Here is a 23,145-nt window from a genome sequence, read left to right on the forward strand (position 1 = left end):
ACTTCTGGGGACACCTGGGTGGCTCAGTGGTTGAGCATCTGTCTTTGGCTCAGGGCATGATCCAGGATGAGTCCCATGTCGGGCTCTTTGCACAGAGCCTGCTTCTCCCTCTGCCTCTGTGTCTCTCATGAATAAATAAATAAAATCTTAAAACAAAACAAAAACAAACTTTGACCTCTGGGAGTATCATACTTCATAGAAGAAACAACAATGTCTAAAAAATGAATGAACCAAGTACTGAATACTGCTGAGAAGTTGATTAAGATGAAAGGCTGGAGAAATGACCATTGGCTTTGGCTAATGCAGTTAACTGGTGAACCATACATGGGGTGGTTTCCTTGGAGGGAGAGTGTCATGAGGCATTTTTTAGTGGGCTGAAGAGTAAAGAGGAAATGAAGAAATAGTATAGAAAAATGTTTTAGAAAGTTTTGTAATGAGAACAGAAAAATGGGTTGGTAATCAGAGAGTCTGTGAGAGTCAAGAGGAAGCTATGAATTTTAGTTTCTCACTATGGAAGATTCCAGGACTCTGTCTGTAGGTGAATAGAGAATGATCCTGCACAGGAAGAGATAGTTACTGAAGAAGAGTAAACCAGTAAAGGTACTTTAGGAAAAGTCTTGAAAAGCAAGAGGAGATGGGATCCAAAAAGAGGATGGAGGTGGGTCCTTTGTTCCTCACAACAGGAAAGTAGAGAATAAGGATATAAGTGTATATGAGTTTGCAGATTGTTGGAGGGAATGTAAGCATTCCTTTTGCTTCTCTTTTTTATTGCTGCTGTTCTTTCATGATCTTAAGTTATTTTTAATGGTTAAATATCTTATTGAATTGGTGTGCTAAATTTTATTAATTTAAATTCAATTAACAGTGTATTTTTTTATTTTATAGTGTAATTTTATTAGTTTTAAAGGTAGAGTTCAATGATTCATCAGGCTTATATAACAGCCAGTGCTTGTTACATCATGTGCCCTTGTTAATGTCTATCGCCCAGTTACCTTATACCCCCACCACATCCCCTCCAGCAACCCTCAAGTTTGTTTCCTATGATTAGGAGTCTCATATACTTTGTCTCTCTCTCTAATTTAGTCTTCTTTTATTCTTCTCTCCCCCTATGATCCTCTGTTTTGTTTCTTAAATTCTACTTATGAGTGAGATCATGTAATTGCCTTTCTCTGATTGACTTAGTATCCTCTCGTTCCATCCACATTGTTGTAAATAGCAAGATTTCCCCTTTTCGATGGCTGAGTAGTATTCCATTGTATATGTATACCACACCTTTTTTTTTTTAATTTAAATTCAATTAGCTAACATATAGTACATCATTAGTTTCAGATGTAGTTTTCAACAATTCATCAGTTAAATATAACACCTAGTGATCATCCCATCACATGCTTTCCTTCATGCCCATCACCCATATCATATACCCCATCCCCCCACCTACCTCCCCTTGAGTAACATTCAGTCTGTTTCCCAGAGTTAAGAGTCTCTCATGGTTTGTCGTCTTTGATTTTTTTTCCCATTCAGTTTCCCCTCCTTCACTTATGGTCCCATGCACTATTTCTCATATTCCACATATGAGTGAAACCGTATGATAATGGTCTTTCTCCAATTGATTTATTCACTTAGCATAATACCCTCTGGTTCTATCCATGTCATTGTAAATGGTAGGTATTCATCCTTTCTGATGGTTGAGTAAAATTCCATTGTATACATACCAGATCTTCTTTATCCATTCGTCTGTCAATGGACATCTAGGTTCTTTCCACAGTTTGGTTATTGTGGACATTGCTGTTATAAACATTGGGGTGCAGGTGCTCCTTTGAATCACTACATTTGTATCTTTGGGATAGTAGTGCAATTGCTGGGTGGTGGCATTTGCTTCTGTTTTCTTAATTAAATTTGCAGTTTGGTCTTTAGCAACAATGGAAGGAGGTGGTATTAGAGTTTTGAAAAGAAGACAAAGTATGAAATACTTGTGTTAGGCAGTAGATTTACTAAGGAAACAGTGATTTAGAACAGTGTTGAATACCTGGTTGAGGAGGTTTGTTTTTCAATTTAAAATGCAGTCAGCCACCCTGCAGTTATATGATTTTTCTCCAGCAATGTTCAGTTGCTTGAGCTCAGGCATAGAAAAAGCAGATAATCAAGTTCAACCCAGATTGGGACTTTGCCAGGTAAGTATTGAGAGAATAAGGAAGACATTTCACTCCCTGGCCCTGAAATGGGATGGATATAAAAAGGAAAAAAGCCTCCATGAGACTGAAGAGTAGTGGTTAAGAGTTAGAACTCTGGGGGTGCCTGGGTGGTTTCACCCAGGGGTGCCTGCTCTTGGTTTCAGCTCACATCATGATCAGAGGGCCATAATCTCAGGTTCGTGAGATGAAGCCTCACATCAGGCTCTGCACTCTGGGGGAGTCTGCTTGAGATTCTCTCTCTGCCCCTCAAAGAGTTAGAACCCTAAAGCTAGACTATTTCTGTTCCCTGACTCTGCCATTTATAATATTTCTATACCTCTGTCTCTTTATTTGTTAAGTGTGGACAGTAATGTTTACTTCATGGGCTCAAATAGGATTAAATTAAGTAAAATATGCAAAGCATTTAAATGGTGCCTGGCATGTAGTAAGCTACAATTTAAGGTCAGCTAAGATGTTGTTTTCTCTGCTGCATCTGAAGTCTTATCCTGAGAAGGTAGCTAGGACCAGAAGCCAGCTGGATGTGCAGAGAAAAGCTGCAGATCTGTTGACCACATATTTGGAGTTTCTTAGAGTGTATAATATTTTGAAGGTTTGAGATTGGGTCAGATGAGGGGAAGTACAGAATATCAGGATTCTAGTGGATACCTTAACCTATTTGTGAAATACTTGTTAGATGTTTTATTTTATCTATATTGTTAGGTCTCCCGGAAAGTTTCCAGTTCTCTGGAGTAACTGGCTGTATGATTGAATAAATTATTTGCTAAAGATCATTAGTGTGTCAATTTTTGAAACTTAGAACTTTTGACCAAAATGAAATAAATTTGTTAATAATTGTCATATTCATTTATTAGGTGGTAACAGTAACTGAATGATAATTTTTCATTTGGTAAAAAAACTTGGAAAGAGTGCTGTGTATATATATGTGTGTGTGTGTATGTATACACACATACATATATATAGCATTTTTTAAAGTACTTTTTCATTCATAATGAACAAGTAGAGTTTTCCCCCTTGAATTTCATGGTACTTTAAGTAATCTATTTATTTACATAGTTGGAATGTGATAAAACTCTTGGAAAGTCCCCAGATATATTTGTAGAATTGGCTAATAATGAATAGTCCTTTGTCTCTTCATCCCTCTCCTGACTTTTCATGGCAATGGAGACAGGGAAGCAGGGAGCTCAGCTAGTAATAAACAGATTAGCCAAAATATCTTTATTTGGTTATTTTCTGAAATTAGGTCTATTCATTTTTTATAACCACTTAACTTTTTTTTAAATTATATGGTCTGTTGGAATGTTTTATTTCTTACTAAAATTTTGCCTTTTCACCCCGTAAAGTATGAAAACTCTGATAATTTTCATAGGGTCTAGTTTGCCTAGAGAAATCTATGTCTTTTTTTCTTTAACAGCTGTTTTTTTTTGTCTTTTTTTTTTTATGATAGTCACAGAGAGAGAGAGAGAGAGAGAGAGAGAGAGAGGCAGAGACACAGGCAGAGGGATAAGCAGGCTCCACGCACCGGGAGCCCGACGTGGGACTCGATCCCGGGTCTCCAGGATCGCACCCTGGGCCAAAGGCAGGCGCCAAACCACTGCGCCACCCAGGGATCCCCTTAACAGCTGTTTTGTTTAATTTTTATATTTGAATGAGACAAAAACACTACACTAAATCATGCTTTATGACAATTCAAGTCCAATTTATGTGAGTTATAACTTAGAAATAACAGCTAAATTGTCAAGGGATATGATTATAGATTAAATTTAAAAAAACTGCTTATTAATAGCTCCAGAAAGAATTTTTTTAACAAGGATAACTTTTTTTTTACAGTATTACATTAGTTTCAGGTGTGCAATATTGTGATTCAACAATTCCATACTGAAAGAAAAATTATAAATGCCGTTTGACTTTACCTGCAGCACTTTATGGAAGAACAAGCCACAGTCTTAATTTACCTTTTCAGGTTTCCTAGTTATATTAAATAGTTATTGTATTGATCAAGAAATAGGTTTTGGGTTTGGGGTTGTTTTGTTTTTGTTTTAATTTCAAACAAATAAAACTCATTTGATAGTGGTGATAGAATTCTTGTTTGGTTTCTTGTTTAAAGTGATGCACATGTTCAATATTTTAATTCTGGTGAAGAATCTTGATTGTTGTGATAGTTTTATGAGCATATATTAGAACTTAATAGGTATGTTAAATATGTACAGGTTAATAAAATAGTAAAAAAAAAAAAAACCCCACACATTTGGCAGTGACACATTTTGCATTCATGAGACAATTGGGTATAATTTAACCGTCTTCAGTTTTGCATTTTACTACCTTTACTAAATTCAGAGCCGTATCTTGTTTTTAATTACAATTTATTAGTCCTTATAATTACTTACTTCCTCATACTGTTTGTTTTTATTAGTGCTAATGGTGGCAATAACTTCTTTGAGCATTTTCTATGTGCCAGACACTCTGATAAGTTTAATATGTTCTTTATTTAATTCTGACAGCCATTGAGCTAGGTATTATCATCTTGTTTTACAGTTGAGGAAACTGAAGTTTGACATCTCACCCAAGGTCATACAGCTAAGTGTTAAAACTAGGATTTGGATTCCCAGCTGTCTTGACATTATTAACTCCTGTGCTTGGAGACCCTAACTCCTACTGCCCATCTTTTTGTGGACTTGGGGTTCTACAAAACACTGTTTTGTTATTGAACATGTGCAGTTTTTGCCATGTATTACAACATTTCTGGAGAAGTTGCAGTGTATAAAGTTTCCTTGATCCAAATGGGAAATGTTATATTTGCATTAGGATCTAAGCCAGTGGTGTTCCAAGTGTGATTTGTGGGCCATTCACAAATTCTTTATTAAGGAAACATGAGATAAACACAGATGAAAGTAAGTATTAGACATCGGGTTTTTTTTTTTTTTTTTTTTTGCTTGTGTGTGTGTGTGTTTTACGGTTTATTTATTTGAGAGACAGCACTAGTGCAAATGAGGGGAGGGGCAGAGGGAGAAAAACTCAAGCAGACTCTGGAGTGGGACACAAGGCTTTATCTCAGGATCTGGAGATGATCACCTGAACTGAAATCAAGAGTTGGACACTCAGCCAACTGAGCCATCCAGGTGCTTCTCAATGTTTGATATTTCTACAACAGCTATGTACATGGTTTATATTTTTATCAGCAATCGACTGGGGAAAAAACTGGTTCTTCACCACACTTTGAGAAGTACTGATCTAAACCACTTTAAAATAAAATATGGAAAAATAAAATACCTGAGACTTAGAATTTGCATTTGTTATAGATTGGATGAAAAATTAAAAAGTGATATCCCTACACTTTTCTTCTGATATGTAATGAGTAATTTTATTTTCATTAAAAGTCATTGAGGAAGCAAAACCTAATTTCTAGTCCTAAGATCTGACCACTTTTTCACACAAAAGGAAAGTACAATAGCTCCTTCCTGATGAAATTCCTATAAAAGATCTTTCTCATTTTTCAGCTGTTTGCATAAGATTTTGCTTATAATGTTCTATCAGATAGTTATATGTGTCTTTGTTATATAAACTCTTTTTAGTTATATTAAAATATTTAGATAATTTTTAACTAAAAAAATATTTGAAGAATCAAATTTCTGCACTGAGGGGGGCACTTGATGGGATGAGCACTGGGTATTATGCTATATGTTTGCAAATCGAGCTCCAATAAAAAATATATATACAAAAATAAAAAATAAATAAATACCAAAAAAAGCAAATTTCTTATCTGACTTAACTTTTTAAGCTGCAAACACAAAAGTCTAAACCCCACAAACTTAATTGTTCGTTATTGGCTAGTGTTTTATACCAAATTTAAAAAGTATGTTAGAAAATCTGTCAGTTGAGGTAATACTGTTTCACAATTAGATTATTAGTCTTATTACAATTAAAATGCTTTTATTTGGGAAGCCTGAGTGGCTCAGTGGTTTAGCGCCTGCCTTTGGCTCAGGTCATGATCCTGGCTGGAGTCCTGGGATTGAGTCCCATATCGGGCTTCCTGCATGGAGCGTTCTTCTCTCTCTCTCTGTACCTATGTCCCTGCCTCTCTCTGTCTCTGTCTCTCTGTCTCTCACGCGTAAATAAAATATTTTTAAAAATAAAAAATGCTTTTATTTATAGAAATTACTTCTAAATTGATTTTCAGGTTAATTTTCCCAGTGCACAAATACTATATATCTTATCTTGAAAATGATGTATCTTACACTGGAAATATTACAAGGGGAAGAAATCCTTGTCAATAAAAATTATACATGTGCTTTATCTACCACTATTCTTAGGTATATTGATTATAATTTAGTTATTTTATACTATTATATATTTTCAGATAATCCAGTCAAGTTGAATTTTTTCCCTAAACTTAATTTGGTTTTACAGTTCTTCTGTAATTTCTCAGAATCAAAACTAGAAATGCTTTAGTTTGTGTTCATTCTAACCTTCATTCCTTATATGTCACTATGTGTTAATATTTAACTCTTTTTTTTTAATTTTTTTTTTAATTTTTATTTATTTATGATAGTCACAGAGAGAGAGAAAGAGAGGCAGAGACATAGGCAGAGGGAGAAGCAGGCCCCATGCACCAGGAGCCCGACGTGGGACTCGATCCCAGGTCTCCAGGATCGCGCCCTGGGCCAAAGGCAGGCGCCAAACCGCCGCGCCACCCAGGGATCCCAATATATAACTCTTTTATCAAAGTTTATGGCTTTAATTGTTTAGTATGGCAGTCTCTTTTTGAAGACTAAGTATAATATATCCACTTAATGAAACCATTAAGAGTTATGATTACATACAAATTAATGTGGAAAATGTTGGTGACAAATATAGAGTACCAAGACATATGCTATATGATCTTAGCTATATAAAAAAATCTGCATTAACAATTAAATAGAGGGATCCCTGGGTGGCGCGGCGGTTTGGCGCCTGCCTTTGGCCCAGGGCGCGATCCTGGAGACCCGGGATCGAGTCCCACGTCGGGCTCCCGGTGCATGGAGCCTGCTTCTCCCTCTGCCTGTGTCTCTGACTCTCTCTCTCTCTCTGTGTGACTATCATAAATAAATAAAAATAAAACAAAAATAAAAATAAAAAAACAATTAAATAGATAATTATGTTAACATTGTTATTCTTTGGCAAAAATATCCACCTGTTTACTTTCAATTGTTTCTATTTTATTAAATGCATTTTTCATAATTAAGACCTATTTTTTTATTTTTTTTAAATAGGTGCCACACCCAGTGTGAGACTTGAACTAATCCTGAGATGAAGAGTCACATGTTCTACCACCTAAGCCAGCCAGGGACCCCTATTTTTCTTTTATAAAATAAAAATCAGTAAAGAGAAATATAAAAATCTTTTTGGCCTTCTGATTTGCCTTTTATAATGATCTTTAATTTGAATTATCCTATGCCTCTATTTTACTTATTTATTTTTATTGAAATTTAATTGACAATATTAGTTTTAGGTGTAGAACTGTTGATTCAGCAATTCTGTGCTCAGCATACATTATTACAATACTATTATTTTTTAAGATTTTATTCATGAGAGATACACAGATAGAGGCAGAGACATAGGCAGAGGGAGAAGCAGGCTCCCTATGGAGTCTGTTACAGGACTTGAACCCAAGACTGTGGGATCATGACCTAAGCCAAAGGCAGACACTTAACCACTGAGTGGTGCCCCCATTATTATTACAATATTATTGACTATACTTCCTGTGCTGTATTTTTATCTTGGTGATTTATGTACTTCATAACTGGAAGTTTGTACCTCTTAATCCCCTAATCTATTTCACCTACATATCCACCCACCTTCCCTCGGACAACCACCAGTTTGTTCTCTATTTAAGAGTCTGCTTTTTGGATTGCCTCTTTTTGTTCATTTGTAATTTTTTATATTCAACATGGAATATAAGTGGAATTATATTTGTCTTTCTCTGACTTATTTCATTTAGCATCTATACTCATCCATGTTGTCACACATAGCAACATCTCATTCATTTTTATGGCTGAGAAATACTCCACTGTATAGATATGCCATATCTTCTTTGTCTATTCATCTATCCACGGCCATGGCCCTTGTGTTGCATTTGTATCTTGGCTATTATAAATAATGTTGCAATAAACTACGGGTGTATATATCTTTTCAAATTAGTGTTTTTGTTTTCTTTGTGTAAATTCCAGTAGTGGAATTAATGAATCATGTAGTATTTTTATTTTTAATTTTTTGAGGAACCTCCATATTGTTTTCCAATTTATATTTACAATTGCTGCACCAATTTATATTCATACTAACAGTGCATGGTTTTTTCCTCCATATTCTAACACTTGTTATTTCTTATGTTTCTTTAATTTTAGCTATTTTAACAATAAAATGATATACCTTATTGTGGTTTTGACTTGCATTACCCTAATGATTTTGATTTTGAGCATCTTTTCGTTTGTCAGCCATCTGTATGTCATTTTTGGCTTCTACTGCCTTTGAGCTTTGTTCTTTTTCTAGCTCTTTTAGGTGTAAGGTTGGGTGGTTTATTTGAGATTTTTCTTTTTTGTTTAGGATTTTGTGTTTTGTAAGTAATATCCACACCCACTGTGGGGCTCAAACTCAAAACCCCCAGATCAAGAGTTGCACACTCCACTGACTGCCAGCTGGGCACCCCTCTTGCTTTTTTGATGTAGGCCTGTGTCACTATAACCTTGCCTCTTAGAACTGCTTTCTTTTATTGCATCCCAAAGATGTTAGACCATTGTGTTTTCATTTTCATTTGTCTCCATCTATTTATTTTTTTCTTTGATTTCTCTGTTGACCCAACTATTGTTTAGTAGCATGTTGTGTGGTGTCATGTATTTGTGTTCCTTCCAGATTTTTTCTTGTAACTGATTTCTATTTCCATACCATTGTGGGAAGAAAGGATGCTTGGTGTGATTTCAGTCGTGTTAAATTTACTGAGACCTGTTTTGTGGCCTAACATGTGATGTACCCTGGATAATATTCCATGTGCAATTGAAAAGAGTATTCTCTCTTTTTGGGTGGAATGTTCTGTATATGTTAGGTCCACCTATTCTAATGTGTCATTCAAAGCCACTGTTTCTTTTTTGACATTCTTTCTGGATGATTTGTCCATTGATGTAAATAAGGTGTTAAAGTCTCCAGCTATTACTGTATTACTATTAACTTCTCCCTTTATGTTTTGTTGCTGTGAGAGTGCAGACTATGAAGGTATAACAGTAAAGTATGTTTTCCCCCAAAATAAATTTTGCATTATTTTAAGGACCTACCCCTCCCAATTGAGAATGAAAGTATCATGAGGTCAGGAGTATTCTCTTTATTCAGCATCTAGATGTAGTGCTTGGCACATGGTGTATGTACTGAAGTAAATAGTTTCATAAGTCAAGTGACTCTGTTTAAGATAATCTCTCTAGAAATGGCATTTGGGGATTTGTTTTTATTTTATGGATAAAAGAATCAAGGTAGAGAATTGGGAAGTTTATATTTGTCACAGCTTTAACCAAGAAAATTTTGATTTAATAGATTCATAGATCTTTACCTTTTTTCAGTGCAAACAGCTATTATTAATATAGGTTATATGCTCTAGAGTAGTGACTCTTAACCCTTTTGAGGATTTTGTTAAAAACCATTTTGAGAATATTATAAAAATAGTAGACTATCTCCCCAATAAAATTTAAGAGGTAAATTTTGCATATAATTCGAGGTAATTCACAGATTCTCTAAGATCCATTCTATAGAAAAAAAAAAGATGTAGATACGTAGAGATACAGATATCTGCACTGAGGTATAATTCATCTACCATATAATTCACCTATTTAAAAACACATAATTTAGTTTTCAGTACAGAGTTGTGTGACCATCCTTAAAATAAATTTTATTTATTTATTTAACTGTAATTAACATCCAGTATTAGTTTCAAGTGTACAATATAATCAATTCTGTATATTACTCGTGCTCATCAGAATACAGGTAGTCTTAATCCCCTTCATCTATTTCCCACATACCCCAACAGACCCTTCCTCGTGTAACCACCATTTTGTTCTCCATATTTAAGAGGTTTTTTTTTTTAATCTCTTTTGTTCATTTGTTTTTAAATTCCACATGAGTAAAATCATGGTGTTTGTCTTTCTCTGACCTTTTAAACTCAGCATCATACCTTCTAAGTGCATCAGTGTTGTCGCAAATGGCATGGTCTCATTTTATGGCTGAGTAATTCTCCATTGTGGGTACATATACCACATCTTCATTCATCTATCAATGGACATTGTTTGCTTCTGTGTCTTGGCTGTTATGAATAATGCTGCAGTAAACATAGATTTGCATATATTCAAATTAGTGTTTTCATTTTCTTTAGGCAAATTCCCACTAGTAGATCATATGGTAATTCTATTTTTAAATTTTTGAGGAACTTCCATACTGTCTCCCACAGTGACTATACCAGTTTGCATTCCCACCAACAGTGCATGGGGGTTCCTTTTTCTCCACATCCTTGTTAACATTTGTTATTTTTGTCTTTTTGACTTTAGCCATTCTGACAAATATAAGATGATATTTCATTGTGGTTTATCTTTACATTTACATGATTATTGATGTTGAACATCTTTTCATGGGTCTCTTAGCCAACAGTATCATATGTCTTCTTTGGAAAATGTTTATTCAAGTCCTTTGCCCATTTTTTTTTTTTTTAAGGATTTTATTCATTTATTCCAGAGACAACAGGCAGAGGGAGAAACAGGCTCCATGCAGGAAGCCTGACGTGGGACTTGATCCTGGGTTTCCAGGATCATGCCCTGGGCTGAAGGCGGCACTAAACCACTGAGCCACCCGGGCTGCCCTTCTGCCCATTTTTAAATCAGATTCTTTTGGTGTTGAGTTATATTAGTTCTTTATATGTTTTGAAAATGAACCCTTATTGGATCATTTTACAGATATTTTCTTCTCTTCAGTAGGTTACCTGTTTGTTTTGTTCATGGTTTCTTTCATTGCACAAAAGCTTCTGGTGTAGTGCCAAATTTAATTTTGCTTTTGTTTCTCTTGCCAGAGAAGACATATCAAGAAAAATGTTACTATGGCCAATATCAAATTATTGCTTTTGTTTTCTTCTAGGCATTTTACGGTTTCAGGTCTCACATTGAAGTCTTTATTCCCTTTTGTGCATGCTGTAAGAAAGTGGTCCAGTTTTATTCTTTTGCATGTTGCTCTCCAGTTTTTCCAGCACCATTTGTTAAAGAGACTGCCTTTTCTCCATTATGTATTCTTACCTCCTTTGTTATAGAATAATTGATTATATAAGCATGGGTTTATTTGAGCTCTGTATTCTGTTCAGTTGATTTATGTATTTATGTCTGTTTTTGTGCCAGTACCATATTGTTTTGTTTATAATAGCTTTGTGATATATCTTGAAATCTGGAATTGTGGTAACTTCCAGCTTTGTTTTTCAAGATCGCTTGGGCTATTTGGGGTCCTTTGTGGTTCCAAATATAAATTTTTAGACTATTTTTCTAGTTCTGTGAAAAATGCTGTTGGTATTTTGATAGGAATTTGCATTAAATCTTTAAATCTAGATTTCTCTGGGGAGCATGGATATTTTAATAATATTGGTTCTCCCAATCCATGATTATCTCCCAACATGAAATATCTTTCCATTTGTTTGTGTCATCTTCAATTTCTTTAATCAGTGTTATATAGTTTTCAGAGTACAGGTCTTTTACCTCCTTAGTTAAGTTTATTCCTGTGTATTTTGTTCTTTTTGGTGCAATTAGAAATAAACTGTTTCCTTAATTTTTCCTGCTACCTCATTGTCAGTATAGAGAAATATAACAGATTTCTGTATATTATATATTCTGTGATGTAGATTTCTTTTATTAGTTTTAATGGCTTTTGGTGGCATCCTTAGGGTTTATTTTTATATATATAATATCATGTCATCTGCAAATAGTGAAAGTCTTATTTCTTCCTTACCAGTTTGGATGCCTTTTATTTCTTTTTCTTGTCTGATTGCTGCAGCTGGAATTTCCAGTGCTTTGTTGAATAAAAGTGATAATAGTGAATACCCTTATCTTGTTCTTGATCTTAGAGGAAAAGCTTTCACTTTTTTAGCATTGAGTATATTGTTAGCTGTGGATTTTTCACATATGGTCTTTATTTTGTTGAGGTGTGTTCTCTCTAAACCTACTTTATTGAGAGTTTTTATCATGAACACAATGTTGTCCTTTGTCAGGTGCTTTTTCTGCATCTGTTGTGATGACCATATGGTGTTTATCTTTCCTCTCATTAATGTGATATACAGATTATTGATTTGCAAATATTGAACCACTTTTGCATCCCTGAGATAAATCCCACTTGATTGTGGTGAATGATTTTTTAAATGTATTGTTGGATTCAGTTTGTTAATATTTTGTTGATAATTTTTGCATCTCTGGTCATCAGAGTTACTGACCTGTAGTTCAGGTAATGCTAGCTTCCTAAAATGAATTTGAAGCTTTCCTCCTTCTTCTAACTTTTTGGAATAGTTTGAGAAGAAAAGGTGTTAACTCTTCTTTAAACGTATGGTGGAATTCACTTGTGAAGCTGTCTGGTCCTGGACTTTTGTTTGTTGGGAGTTTTTTGGCTGCTGATTCAATTTCATTACTAATGATAGGTCTGTTCAAATTTTCTCTTCTGATTCAGTTTTGGGAGGCAGTAGGATTCTATGTGTCCAATTTGTTGACATAAAATTTTTTCATATTATTATCCTATAATCCCTTGTAATTCTGTAGTGTTGGTTTTTTGTTTTTTTTTTTTCATTTCTGATTTGAGTACTCCCTTTTTTTATGAGTCTGGCTAATAAAGGTTTATCAATTTTGTTGATCTTTTCAAAGAACCAGCTCCTGGTTCTGTTGGGTTTTTTAGTTTTTGTTTGTTTTTGCTCTAATCTTTATTTCCTTCCTTCTGGTTTGGGGTTTTGTTCTTCTTATTCTAACTTTTTTTTTTTTTTTAAGATTTATTTATTTATTAGTGTACATGGGTGAGAGCAAGGACAGAGAGAGAGAATCTCAAGGAGGCTTCATGTGATGCCGTGCTCCATCTCAGGACCCTAAGATATGACCTGCCAAAACCAAGAGATGGATGCTTTTGTTTGTTTGTTTGTTTGTTTTTGAGATGGATGCTTAATTGACTAAGCCACCCAGGTGCCCATTCTTTTTCTAACTCCTTTAGGTGTGAGGTTAGGTTGTTTGGGATTTTTCTTCTCCAGGTAGGCCTGTATTGCTATAAAGTTCCCTGTTAGAACTGTTGTATCCCAAAGATTTTGGACCATTGTGTTTTTTCATTTGTCTCCGTATATTTTTTTATTTCCTCTTTGATTTTTTGGTTGTTCCATTCATTGTGCTCTTTCCAGATTTTTTTCTTGGAATTGATTTCTAGTTTCATAGCGTTGTGGTCAGAAAGGGTGCAAGATATGATTTCTTTCTTTTTGAATTTGTTGAGACTTGTTTTGTGCTGTAATATGTGATCTCTTCTGGAGAATGATCCATGTGTACTTGAAAATAATGTATATTCTGGTGTTTTAGGATGAAATGTTCTGAAAATATCATTAGATCTGTCTTGTCCATTGTGTCCTTCAAAATCACTGTTTCCTTGTTGATTTCCTTTTGGATGATCTATCCATTGACTTAAATGAGGTATTAAAGTCCTACTGTTATTGTATTGCTATCAATTATTTCCTGTATGTTTTTTATTATCAATTATTTCCTTTATGTTTTTTATTACCTGCTTTATGTATTTGGGTGCTCCGGATTGGGTGCATAGATACTTACAATTGTTATATCTTCTTGTTGGATTATTCCTTTTATGACCACATAGTGTTTTTGTTTCTTGTCACAGTCTTTGTTTAAAGTATGTTTTACCCAGTGTAAGTATTTTTACTTGCTTTCTTTTCATTTCCATTCACGTGATAAAAGCTTTTCCATCCTATCACTTTCGATTTGAATGTCTGTTTAGGTCTGAAATGAGTCTCTTGTAGGTAGTATATAGATGGGTGTTGCTTTTTTACCCATTCTGTCACCCTATTCCTTTATTGGAGTTTTTAGTGTATTTACATTCAAAATAAATCAAAGTAATTATTGATAGGTATGTACTTATTGCTGTTTTATTACTTGGTTTATGGTTCTTTTTGTAGTTCTCTGTTCTTCTCTTGCTCTGTTCTCTCATGGTTTGTTCCTGTAGTGATACAGTCGGTTCCTTTCTCTTTATTTTTTGCATATCTATTACTGGTTTTTGATTTGTGGTTATTGTTAAGTTTGTATATAGCATCTTATGCATATAGCAGTCTATATTAAGTTGACATTTGCTTAACCCATTCTTTACTCCTCTCACCCTCATAGTTTGGGTATATGGTATCATACTTTACATCCTTTTATTTTGTAAATCCCTTGACTGATTTTTATTAGTATACTTATTTTTATGGCTTTTTTATTTCCTACTTACTCCTGCTTATGATATTTCATTTCCACTTAAGTAGTCCCCTTTAATATTTCTTGTAGGGATGGCTTAGTGGTTATGAATTTCTTTAACTTTTGCTTGCCTGGGGAGCTCTATATTTCTCCTTCTATTCTAAATGAAGGCCTTCTAGATAGAGTATTCCTAGCTGCAGTTTGTTTGTTTTTTTTTTTTTCTCTCAGCACTTTGAATATATAGCATGCTCATTGCATTCTGCCTGCAAAATTTCTCCTAAAAAATTAGCTGATAGCCCTAAGGGGTTTCCCTCGTATGTAACTTTTCATTTCTCTTGTTGTTTTTAACTTTCCCTCTTTATCCCTACTTTTTGCCACTTTAATTATTATGTGTCTTGATGTGGACTTCCTGGGTTGATTTTGTTGGGGATTCTCTGTGCTTCCTGGATCTCAATTTCTGTTTCATTCCTGAGATTCAGGAAGTTTTCAGCTCTCATTTCTGCAAATACATTCCCCCATTTTCTCTCTCTTCTCCTTTTGGGATCCTTATAATGCAAATGTTATTTCACTTCATGGTGTCACTGAGTTATCTAAATCTATTTTCATTTTTTATTATTTCTTCCTCTCTCTCTTGCTCAGCTTGAGTGCTTTCCATTACTCTGTCCTCTAGGTCACTGATCCATTCTTCTGCTTCCTTTAGTCTATTATTTATTCCATCTAGTGTATTTTTAATTTCAATTATTGAGTTCTTCATCTTTAATTGGTTCTTTATGTTTTCTGTCTCTTTATTAAGGGTCTCATGAGGTTCTCCACTCTTTTCTTAATAGTCCAGTGAGTATCCCTATGACCATTATTTTAAATTCTTTATCAGGTGTATATTTTAGCTCTGTTTGATTTAGCTGTCACTGCGATTTTGTTCTTTCTTTCATTTGGGATATATTCATCTGCCTCATTTCGTCTAACTTTGTGTCTGTTATACGTGGCAGAAAAGTCAGCTATGTCTCCTGCTCTTGAAAGTAGTGGCCTGTGAAGAGGGCCTGTATTGCCCAGTGGTGTGTTGTTTCCTGTTGAGCAGAACCTTCAGGGGTATCTCCCGTGTGCATTGTGTATACCCTGCTGATATGACTTAGCTGCCTTTTGCCTTCTGTTTATTCATCTGTAATGGTTCTCTGCTGTTATGGACAGTGTTTGATCCTTGTTTTGTTAGTGAGCCAGTCTCGGGCTACCTTGGGCTTCTCTTGAGTCTGCCAGAGATATGGGAGCACAGAGCTATAGGAGAATGTAAGAACAGGATGTGTGGTCAGTAAGGTTGGCAGCAGCAGGAACAACTTGCAGCTGCTGAGGACTGAGGTACATGGGTTGGAGAGGAATGGTCCACTGAAGTGGGTGGGGGTGGGGATGTCACATGTTGTTAGCAAAGTTTGCCCTGGTCTGCTGTGGGAGAAGATCTGAAATAGAGTTCTGGCTGGTTGGGGTGTTTCCGTAGGAGAATGGTGGGCAGGAGGCACTCTTAACAAGTTAGGTAGCTCCTGTTGTTACCCTGCTGGTTCCTGCAGGTATCTATGAAAGAAATTGTGCCTGCCAGCTCCTTTGTTACTGAAGAAGTCTCCCAAAGATCCCTGCCCCTCCAGCACATGCTCTGAGATTAGTAAGTAGATCTCCCAGATATCCAGGCTTTTTTCAAACTGCTGTTTCTTTGCTGTATCTCATTGGAGCTGTTTGTTGTGCTGTCTCTTTAAGGCTGGGGGGCTCAATTTCCTCTCTCCCTCCTTGCTCTCTCACAAGCCTCTTAATTTTTAAAGGACCAGGATTTAAGCCCTCCCAGTTATAAGAACTCAGAAAAGTTAGCCCCTTTGGTTTTCAAAGCCAGATACTCTGGTCATTTATCTTCCCCATGCAGGCTCCCTGGTGTGAGTCTTGTTTCTCACCTCTCTCAACACCTGAGATGTCCCTCCCTCCCATGGAAAGTCCCATGGGTCCATTTAGCTCCTGATCTGTCATGACCCTTCTTACCTTCTTTAATATGGCCTCTTCTCTACATTTAGCTGGGGAGAATTTGTTCTGCTGGTCTTCAGGTCATTTTTTGTGTTATTTATACCAATGTGGCTATTATTTGAATCCGTGGGACATGGTGAGCTTAGGGTCCTCCCATTCTGCAATCTTCCCCGGATGTCCTTTCCTCTTTTCACTTTCTTGCTGATACCTTTTGAAGCAGAAAGGTTTTCATTTTGATGAAATCCAGTTTATTTTTTGTTGTTGTTGCTTGTGATGTTTTTAGTATTATTTCTGGGAAGACTTTGTAGCCTTAGGCCACAAAAACTTATTCCTGTGTTTTATTCTAAGATTTTTATACCTGTTACATTTAGATCTGTCATCCATTTTTGAGTTGATTTTTGTGTAGATATGAGGAAGGAGTCAACTTCATTATTTTACATGTGGCTATCCAGTTATCCTAAAACCATTTGTTGAAGAGACTATTTTTACCTTTCATTTAATCATGTTGGCATCCTGTGAGTCCCATTCTTAGACCCTCCTCCACATCCATGAATCCTAAAGAAAGGTACAGAGCTTGATAAAAATCCAATAGGATACCAGAAAAGTAGAGGAGAAGCAGCATTGGGTTTTAGATTGAGCCTCAGTTAAATCTCTATCAGTTATCTAGTTGCTCTTGTTCACTGCTCTACTCTGTTAGTTGTCTAGTGCTTTGTAACAAATTTACCCCCCTAATCAGGGGCCTAAAGCAGCAAGATTACTGTAGGTCATGAGTATGGGGACTTAGTTATGTAGTTCTGGCTCAGAATCTTTTCACGAAGTTACAGTCAGTATGCTGGTACTGCAGACAAATCAAGGTTTGTTTGGAAATGAAAGATCTGCTTCTAAAATGGCTCACTCACACAGCTATTGGCAGGTTCACTGGAACCTCTCAGTAGGGCTCCTTTAAGTGTTTCATCATGTAGCAACTGGCTTTCTCCAGAGCTAATGATCATAGGGTAAGGGAGGAAGCTGAAGTGCTTTTATGACCTAGTCTTGGCCATTACCTATTGTCACTTCTGCCTTGCTATTTTTGTCAGAATAGAGTTACAAAGTCCAGCCCAACAGGCTGCAGGATTTGGAACCATTTTTTAAAATTAATATCGAAGAATATGTGAACATGTTTTGAACTATGTATTTCTTTTTTTATTAAAAGTAAGGTCTAATTCCAAATAGCTGATGTTCCTTTATACTGTGTGCTCATTTATTGCTTAATAAAATGAGATGATCTCCAAGTAATTAATTTTTTTCCTGTTCTTTTTTTTTGCATGTCTTTGATATTTCCAATCCAACCAGTCTTAGTGTATTTTAATATCAAAGCAAAGCAGAGGAATATGTCTATCACAAATGTTATATCAGAAAACGAGAAATAACGTGATTTCTAAACTGAAGTATCAATATTTCCAGGTCTTTCCTCTCCTTTCATTCTCACGGTCATTTTCCAATTCCTGGGAAGAAACATAAGAATATTATCTTTGAAGCTGTCTATAATAGTTCATGACTTTACATAGTAGCTGACCAATTTTGACCACTTCTAACTCACGAAACATTTTAAAGTTACCCACTAGTTTTGTAGCAAGAACATATGAGCCCATTTTAATGCTTTACTTTGTAACTTTGATTCCTTCTGCAAACTTTTTTTTGTAGGTAATGGTTTTACATGACTTTGGAACTTGTCTCTAGTGGGACGCTGTGGGAGGATGAACACAGAAGAGCTAGAATTACTGAGTGACTCCAAATACAGAAACTATGTAGCTGCAATTGACAAAGCACTAAAAAATTTTGAATATTCCAGTGAATGGGCAGATTTGATATCAGCACTTGGAAAACTTAATAAGGTATGTCCATTTTATCCATTCCATAAAAAGAAGTAAAAATCAGAAATCTCATATTGTACTTACTATATTTCTCTAAAATTTGAAGTAAAGAATAATAAAAATATAACTAAAGCTTAGAATTATTTTTGGTACTGCTATTATTTATGAGTTGCCTGTCTGTATAGCCATGCATATTTTTGCAGCCAAAACAACACAGTATTTGAAAAATATATTCCATCATTGCCATTAAAAACATAAGACTAGGGCAGCCTGGGTGGCTCAGTGGTTTAATGCCTGCCTTCAGCCCAGGGCATGATCCTGGGGTCCTGGGATTGAGTCCCACGTCTGGCTCCCTGCATGGAGCCTGGTTCTCCCTCCGTCTGTGTCTCTGCCTCTCTGTGTCTCTCATGAGTAAATAAAATTTTTAAAAAAATTTAAAAAAATAAAAAAACATAAGACTAGGAAACAAATATGCTATAACTCGAAGGCTAATAAGTTTCTGTAATTGAGCATCAGATATGGTTCTACAGTTTCTGATAGCAAAATTAAAAACTGCATATAGAATGTGGTGATTCATATCTTTAACAAATGGTATAGAACAGTAAGGAAAACTTTTTATCCAAGGAATTCTTAGATATATTCAGTACTTTTTACAAAAGTGACAAGTAGTTGCTTAGGCCTTGGAGGTTTACCTTGAATATTTCCTCTTAACATGTCCAGTTTTAAGCCCTTATTATAATGGCATTTTTGGATCAATTCATAGCTTTAAATTTTAACACTGTTTTTTGTTTGCTTGTTTGTTTTTTAACTTAGATCAAACTATGCACCTCACACCTAGAGTTTTGATTTTGGGGATTTGGGAGGGATTTTTTTTTTTAGCCATTATTATTGAATTTGAATGCTTTTAAATATTAAATGGAGTGGAGAAGAAGATAGGAAATGAGAACCCTCCCAGTAAGTATTAACATCATACAGTTGAGCATACAATTAGGAAAGAAATTGTCTTAAAATACATTACGAGGACACTACTGTGTCACCTCATACATATTACAGATAATTATTTTGATATCTTTAAAAAATAACTTTCATTTTTAATGTGCCAAGGAATTATCTTAAAATTAAATGTACAAACTAATGCTTGACATGTTAAATTCTAAGATTTACCATTTGAGGTTTGATAAATTGTCAGATTTTTCTTACAATAATCTCAAGAAATCACTCCAAAAGTGTGAATGTGCTTTTAAGGTAATGAGGTTCTTTCTTGTTCTGAAGAGTCTCTCTCTCTCTCTCTCTCTCTTTTTCTCTTTTTAAAGATTTTATTTATTTATTCATGAGAGACATAGAGTCAGAGACATAGACAGAGGGAGAAGCAGGCTCCCTCTGGGGAATCTGATGCAGGACTCAATCCCAGGACCCCAGGATCACAATCTGAGGAATGTCAAAGGCAGACATTCAATCACTGAGCTACTCAGGCTCCCTGAAGAGTCTCTTTCTGAGGACTTACTAGGAATGCTATTTAAAAGCAATTTATTAAATTGCAGAAATTAATATACATAATTGAGTACATAAGTTTTTTTTTTTTACTTAATATTTATGAAAACATTTTACCATATCCAGGTAATCCAAAGTAGGATATGCAAGTCATTGAAAACCTTACTTTAGGTTGTAAAACAGGCATGGATTATATGTAATATATGTAATATAAATTTGTTGAAGATAGTTTAAATACATGTTTTAATATAAAATTTTATCATTTATTAATATACTAAATTTATACAAGTTTTTCAATTCAGAAATGCCTTTAGAAAATGGTGTTATAGGGCAGCCTGGGTGGCTCAGTGGTTTAGCACCACCTTCAGCCCAGGGTGTGATCCTGGAGACCCAGGCTCGAGTCCTGCGTAGGGCTCCCTGCATGGGGCCTGCTTCTCCCTCTGCCTGTGTCTCTGCCTCTCTCTCTCTCTCTCTCTCTGTCTGTCTCTTGTAAATAAATGAATAAAATCCTTTAAAAAAATGATGCTATATTTTACTCTTCTTTTAAAATTTAATTTGGTATTAATAGTTTTTTCATTAAAACATTTTGTGTTATAGATCATTAAATTTTCTTCTGCAGAGATAATTATACTTTTCCTTAAAATATATGTAAATATTAGGGTGCCTGATGGCTCAGTTGGAAGAACATGTAACTCCTCATCTCAGGATCTTGAATTTGACCCCCACGTTGGGTGTGGAGATTATTAAAAAAAAAACGAATTAAAATATGTAAATATTGACTCTTGGCTTTGTGTTTAAAATTCAAATTAATATTTTGTTAACTAGAAGTAGCTAGTTGAAAAATATATTTCATAGCTGTATTATTCCTGGTGTTTTACCCTTCACTTGCTTTTCATTTATAGATTTAATTTTATTTACATTCTTTGCATCCAATGAATTAAAAGATTGTAGTTGGAAGAACATTGAAAATGGTATCTCTAATTGGACCTCAGTTCAAACCTTTACTTTTGTTATAAACTGGGAGATCTAGGGGCACCTGGGTGGCTCAGTGGTTGAGCATCTGCCTTTGGTTCAGGTCATGATCCCTGGGTCCTAGGATCGAGTCCCACATCAGGCTCCTCACAGGGAGCCTACTTCTCCCTCTGCCTGTATCTCTGCTTCTCTCTCTGTGCCGTGAATGAATGAATGAATGAATGATTGATTTGGGAGATCTAGTCCTGACTTTTCTATTGTGGTACCTTTGGCGGGTCATTTTATGTATTTTAACTTCTGTTCTTTTTTGTAAAATAAATGACTTTTTATATTTCTTATAAATTCCAATTCTAGCATATTATACTGTTTTTATTCTGAGTGTTTATTCTGTAGTGTTCTATCAACACTTTAATACTTTGAAGAACTTACTTATAAAGTTCTTTTTGTTGTTTAACAAATCTCCTTGGGTGGTTTATAAAATAGAATTGTCTATAAATTCTGATCTGACCATCATCTCTAAAGAAATACTATGTTTGAATAAATACAGTTAGTTGTATTTGGTCCACTTGGGAAATTAAATTAGCAAAAACAAATGGGCAGTTATAATCTTAAGTAGATTCTTTTAAGCATTAGAATTCCTTGCTATCATATGATATACTAAAGCAATGGTTATCCCTCCTCCACCTACATATTTATGTTGAGATCCAATTTCCTTCATATCTTTCAGCATATCAAAAATAGATTTAAGGCTGACTGACATTAGAGATCAACAAAAATCTAAATCCTTTCCTTCTTTTATGAATAAATTTGTTGGCAAAATACTGTGATTTTTTTAACATAAAAATGCTGTTTCTGTTACTATGTGGTGGGTTTAGTTTTTAACAAAATAATTTTTTTACATCCTCAGTTTTAATTTTAAATATTGGCATATACTGATAGATATAATTGACTGAGGCAAGAGTAATTTGGCATCCTTTATAAATATTTAGAGCCTAAAGAAGTCCTATAAGGATTTTTGATAATTCTGTGCTAGAAAATGGGAATAAAAGATATATTTTTGTTTTCCTCAACTGAATTACAATGTTTTCTTCAAGGTTTTACAAAATAATGCAAAGTACCAAGTAGTACCCAAAAAGCTGACCATAGGCAAACGCCTAGCTCAATGCCTACATCCAGCTTTACCAGGTGGAGTTCATCGAAAGGCACTTGAAACATATGAAATTATCTTCAAAATCATTGGTCCTAAGAGACTTGCCAAAGATCTTTTTTTATACAGGTAAGAATAATTTTATTATTTATATATAAATTAAAAATATTTTCAACTGTTTCATGTTTTATGCAGTAAAGACTAAAATATTGAAAACTCCTTAATAATGGAAGTTTTTAGATCAGTGTCAAATATTTTGATAGTTAAATGCTTCAGAAAAATTTAGGCTATTCCTTTAAGTTTTTTTTTTTCTTTGTCATTTATGGCAAGTTTTTGTTTAGAATTGTTGAGACTATACGGCTATCTGCCTTTTTAAACTTAAGGACAATGATGAGAAAAAATAAGATACCTTTATCTCTTAGTAGCTTTCAATGTAGTTAATCATTCTTTCCCTGAAGTATTTTTTTTCTGTTGGCTTACATTCTGCAGGTTACTTTTTCAGTCTTCATATGGGCATACGGAATTTCTTAAAGCTTGCTTAGTCTTATGTTTTTCACTTTGTATTCTTTTATTGGATAAGTTTATCCACATCCATGGTTTATTCTTTTAAGTGCTGACTCCCAACTCAGTATCACCAGTGTTGGCTTCTGCTTTAAACTTCTGGCTTACTCACCCTTTTTGTGTGGTTCTATAAAAGCAGCTGAAGCTCACCCTCTTCCAAACTAAACTCATTTTCTATAAACCCCGCCTTCTGCAAGTGTACTAAAGTTCAGTAAATGGCATCATTTTCCATCCACTTATACAAGAATCCAAAAGATTACACTTAATATCTTGTTTTCTTTTGCCCATATTCTTCTCATGTACCTTCTGTCACTAAAAGCTAGGTCTCATAATGGTAAAGAACAGAAGCTGTGGGATCAAAATGGTTTATCTTTACCACTCACCAGCTCTTTGATCATGGATCATTTTCTTCACTTCTGTGTGTATTCTCATTTGCAAAAGGAGAATAAGTTTACCAGTTTCACAGGATTGTT

At 34.8% G+C, this 23,145-nt stretch overlaps 1 protein-coding gene across 5 annotated transcripts in view; it reads left to right on the forward strand.

Annotated features, from left to right (window-relative positions):
• Positions 1-23,145, forward strand: part of DOP1A (DOP1 leucine zipper like protein A) — a 107,908-nt gene that overhangs the window by 16,527 nt on the left and 68,236 nt on the right. For all 5 annotated transcript variants that reach the window (XR_008665037.1, XM_055329676.1, XM_055329679.1 and 2 more), the window contains exons 2-3: positions 18,332-18,522; positions 22,059-22,240. Coding sequence is in view for 4 of the 5 variants with exons in the window: in XM_055329676.1 (XP_055185651.1) it covers positions 18,385-18,522; positions 22,059-22,240 (320 nt within the window). In the remaining variant the exon portion in view is untranslated. The remainder of the gene's footprint in view (positions 1-18,331; positions 18,523-22,058; positions 22,241-23,145) is intronic.

The sequence above is a fragment of the Nyctereutes procyonoides genome, unplaced genomic scaffold (assembly GCF_905146905.1).
Source record: "Nyctereutes procyonoides isolate TBG_1078 unplaced genomic scaffold, NYPRO_anot_genome, whole genome shotgun sequence".
NCBI classification, from domain to species: Eukaryota; Metazoa; Chordata; class Mammalia; order Carnivora; family Canidae; genus Nyctereutes; species Nyctereutes procyonoides.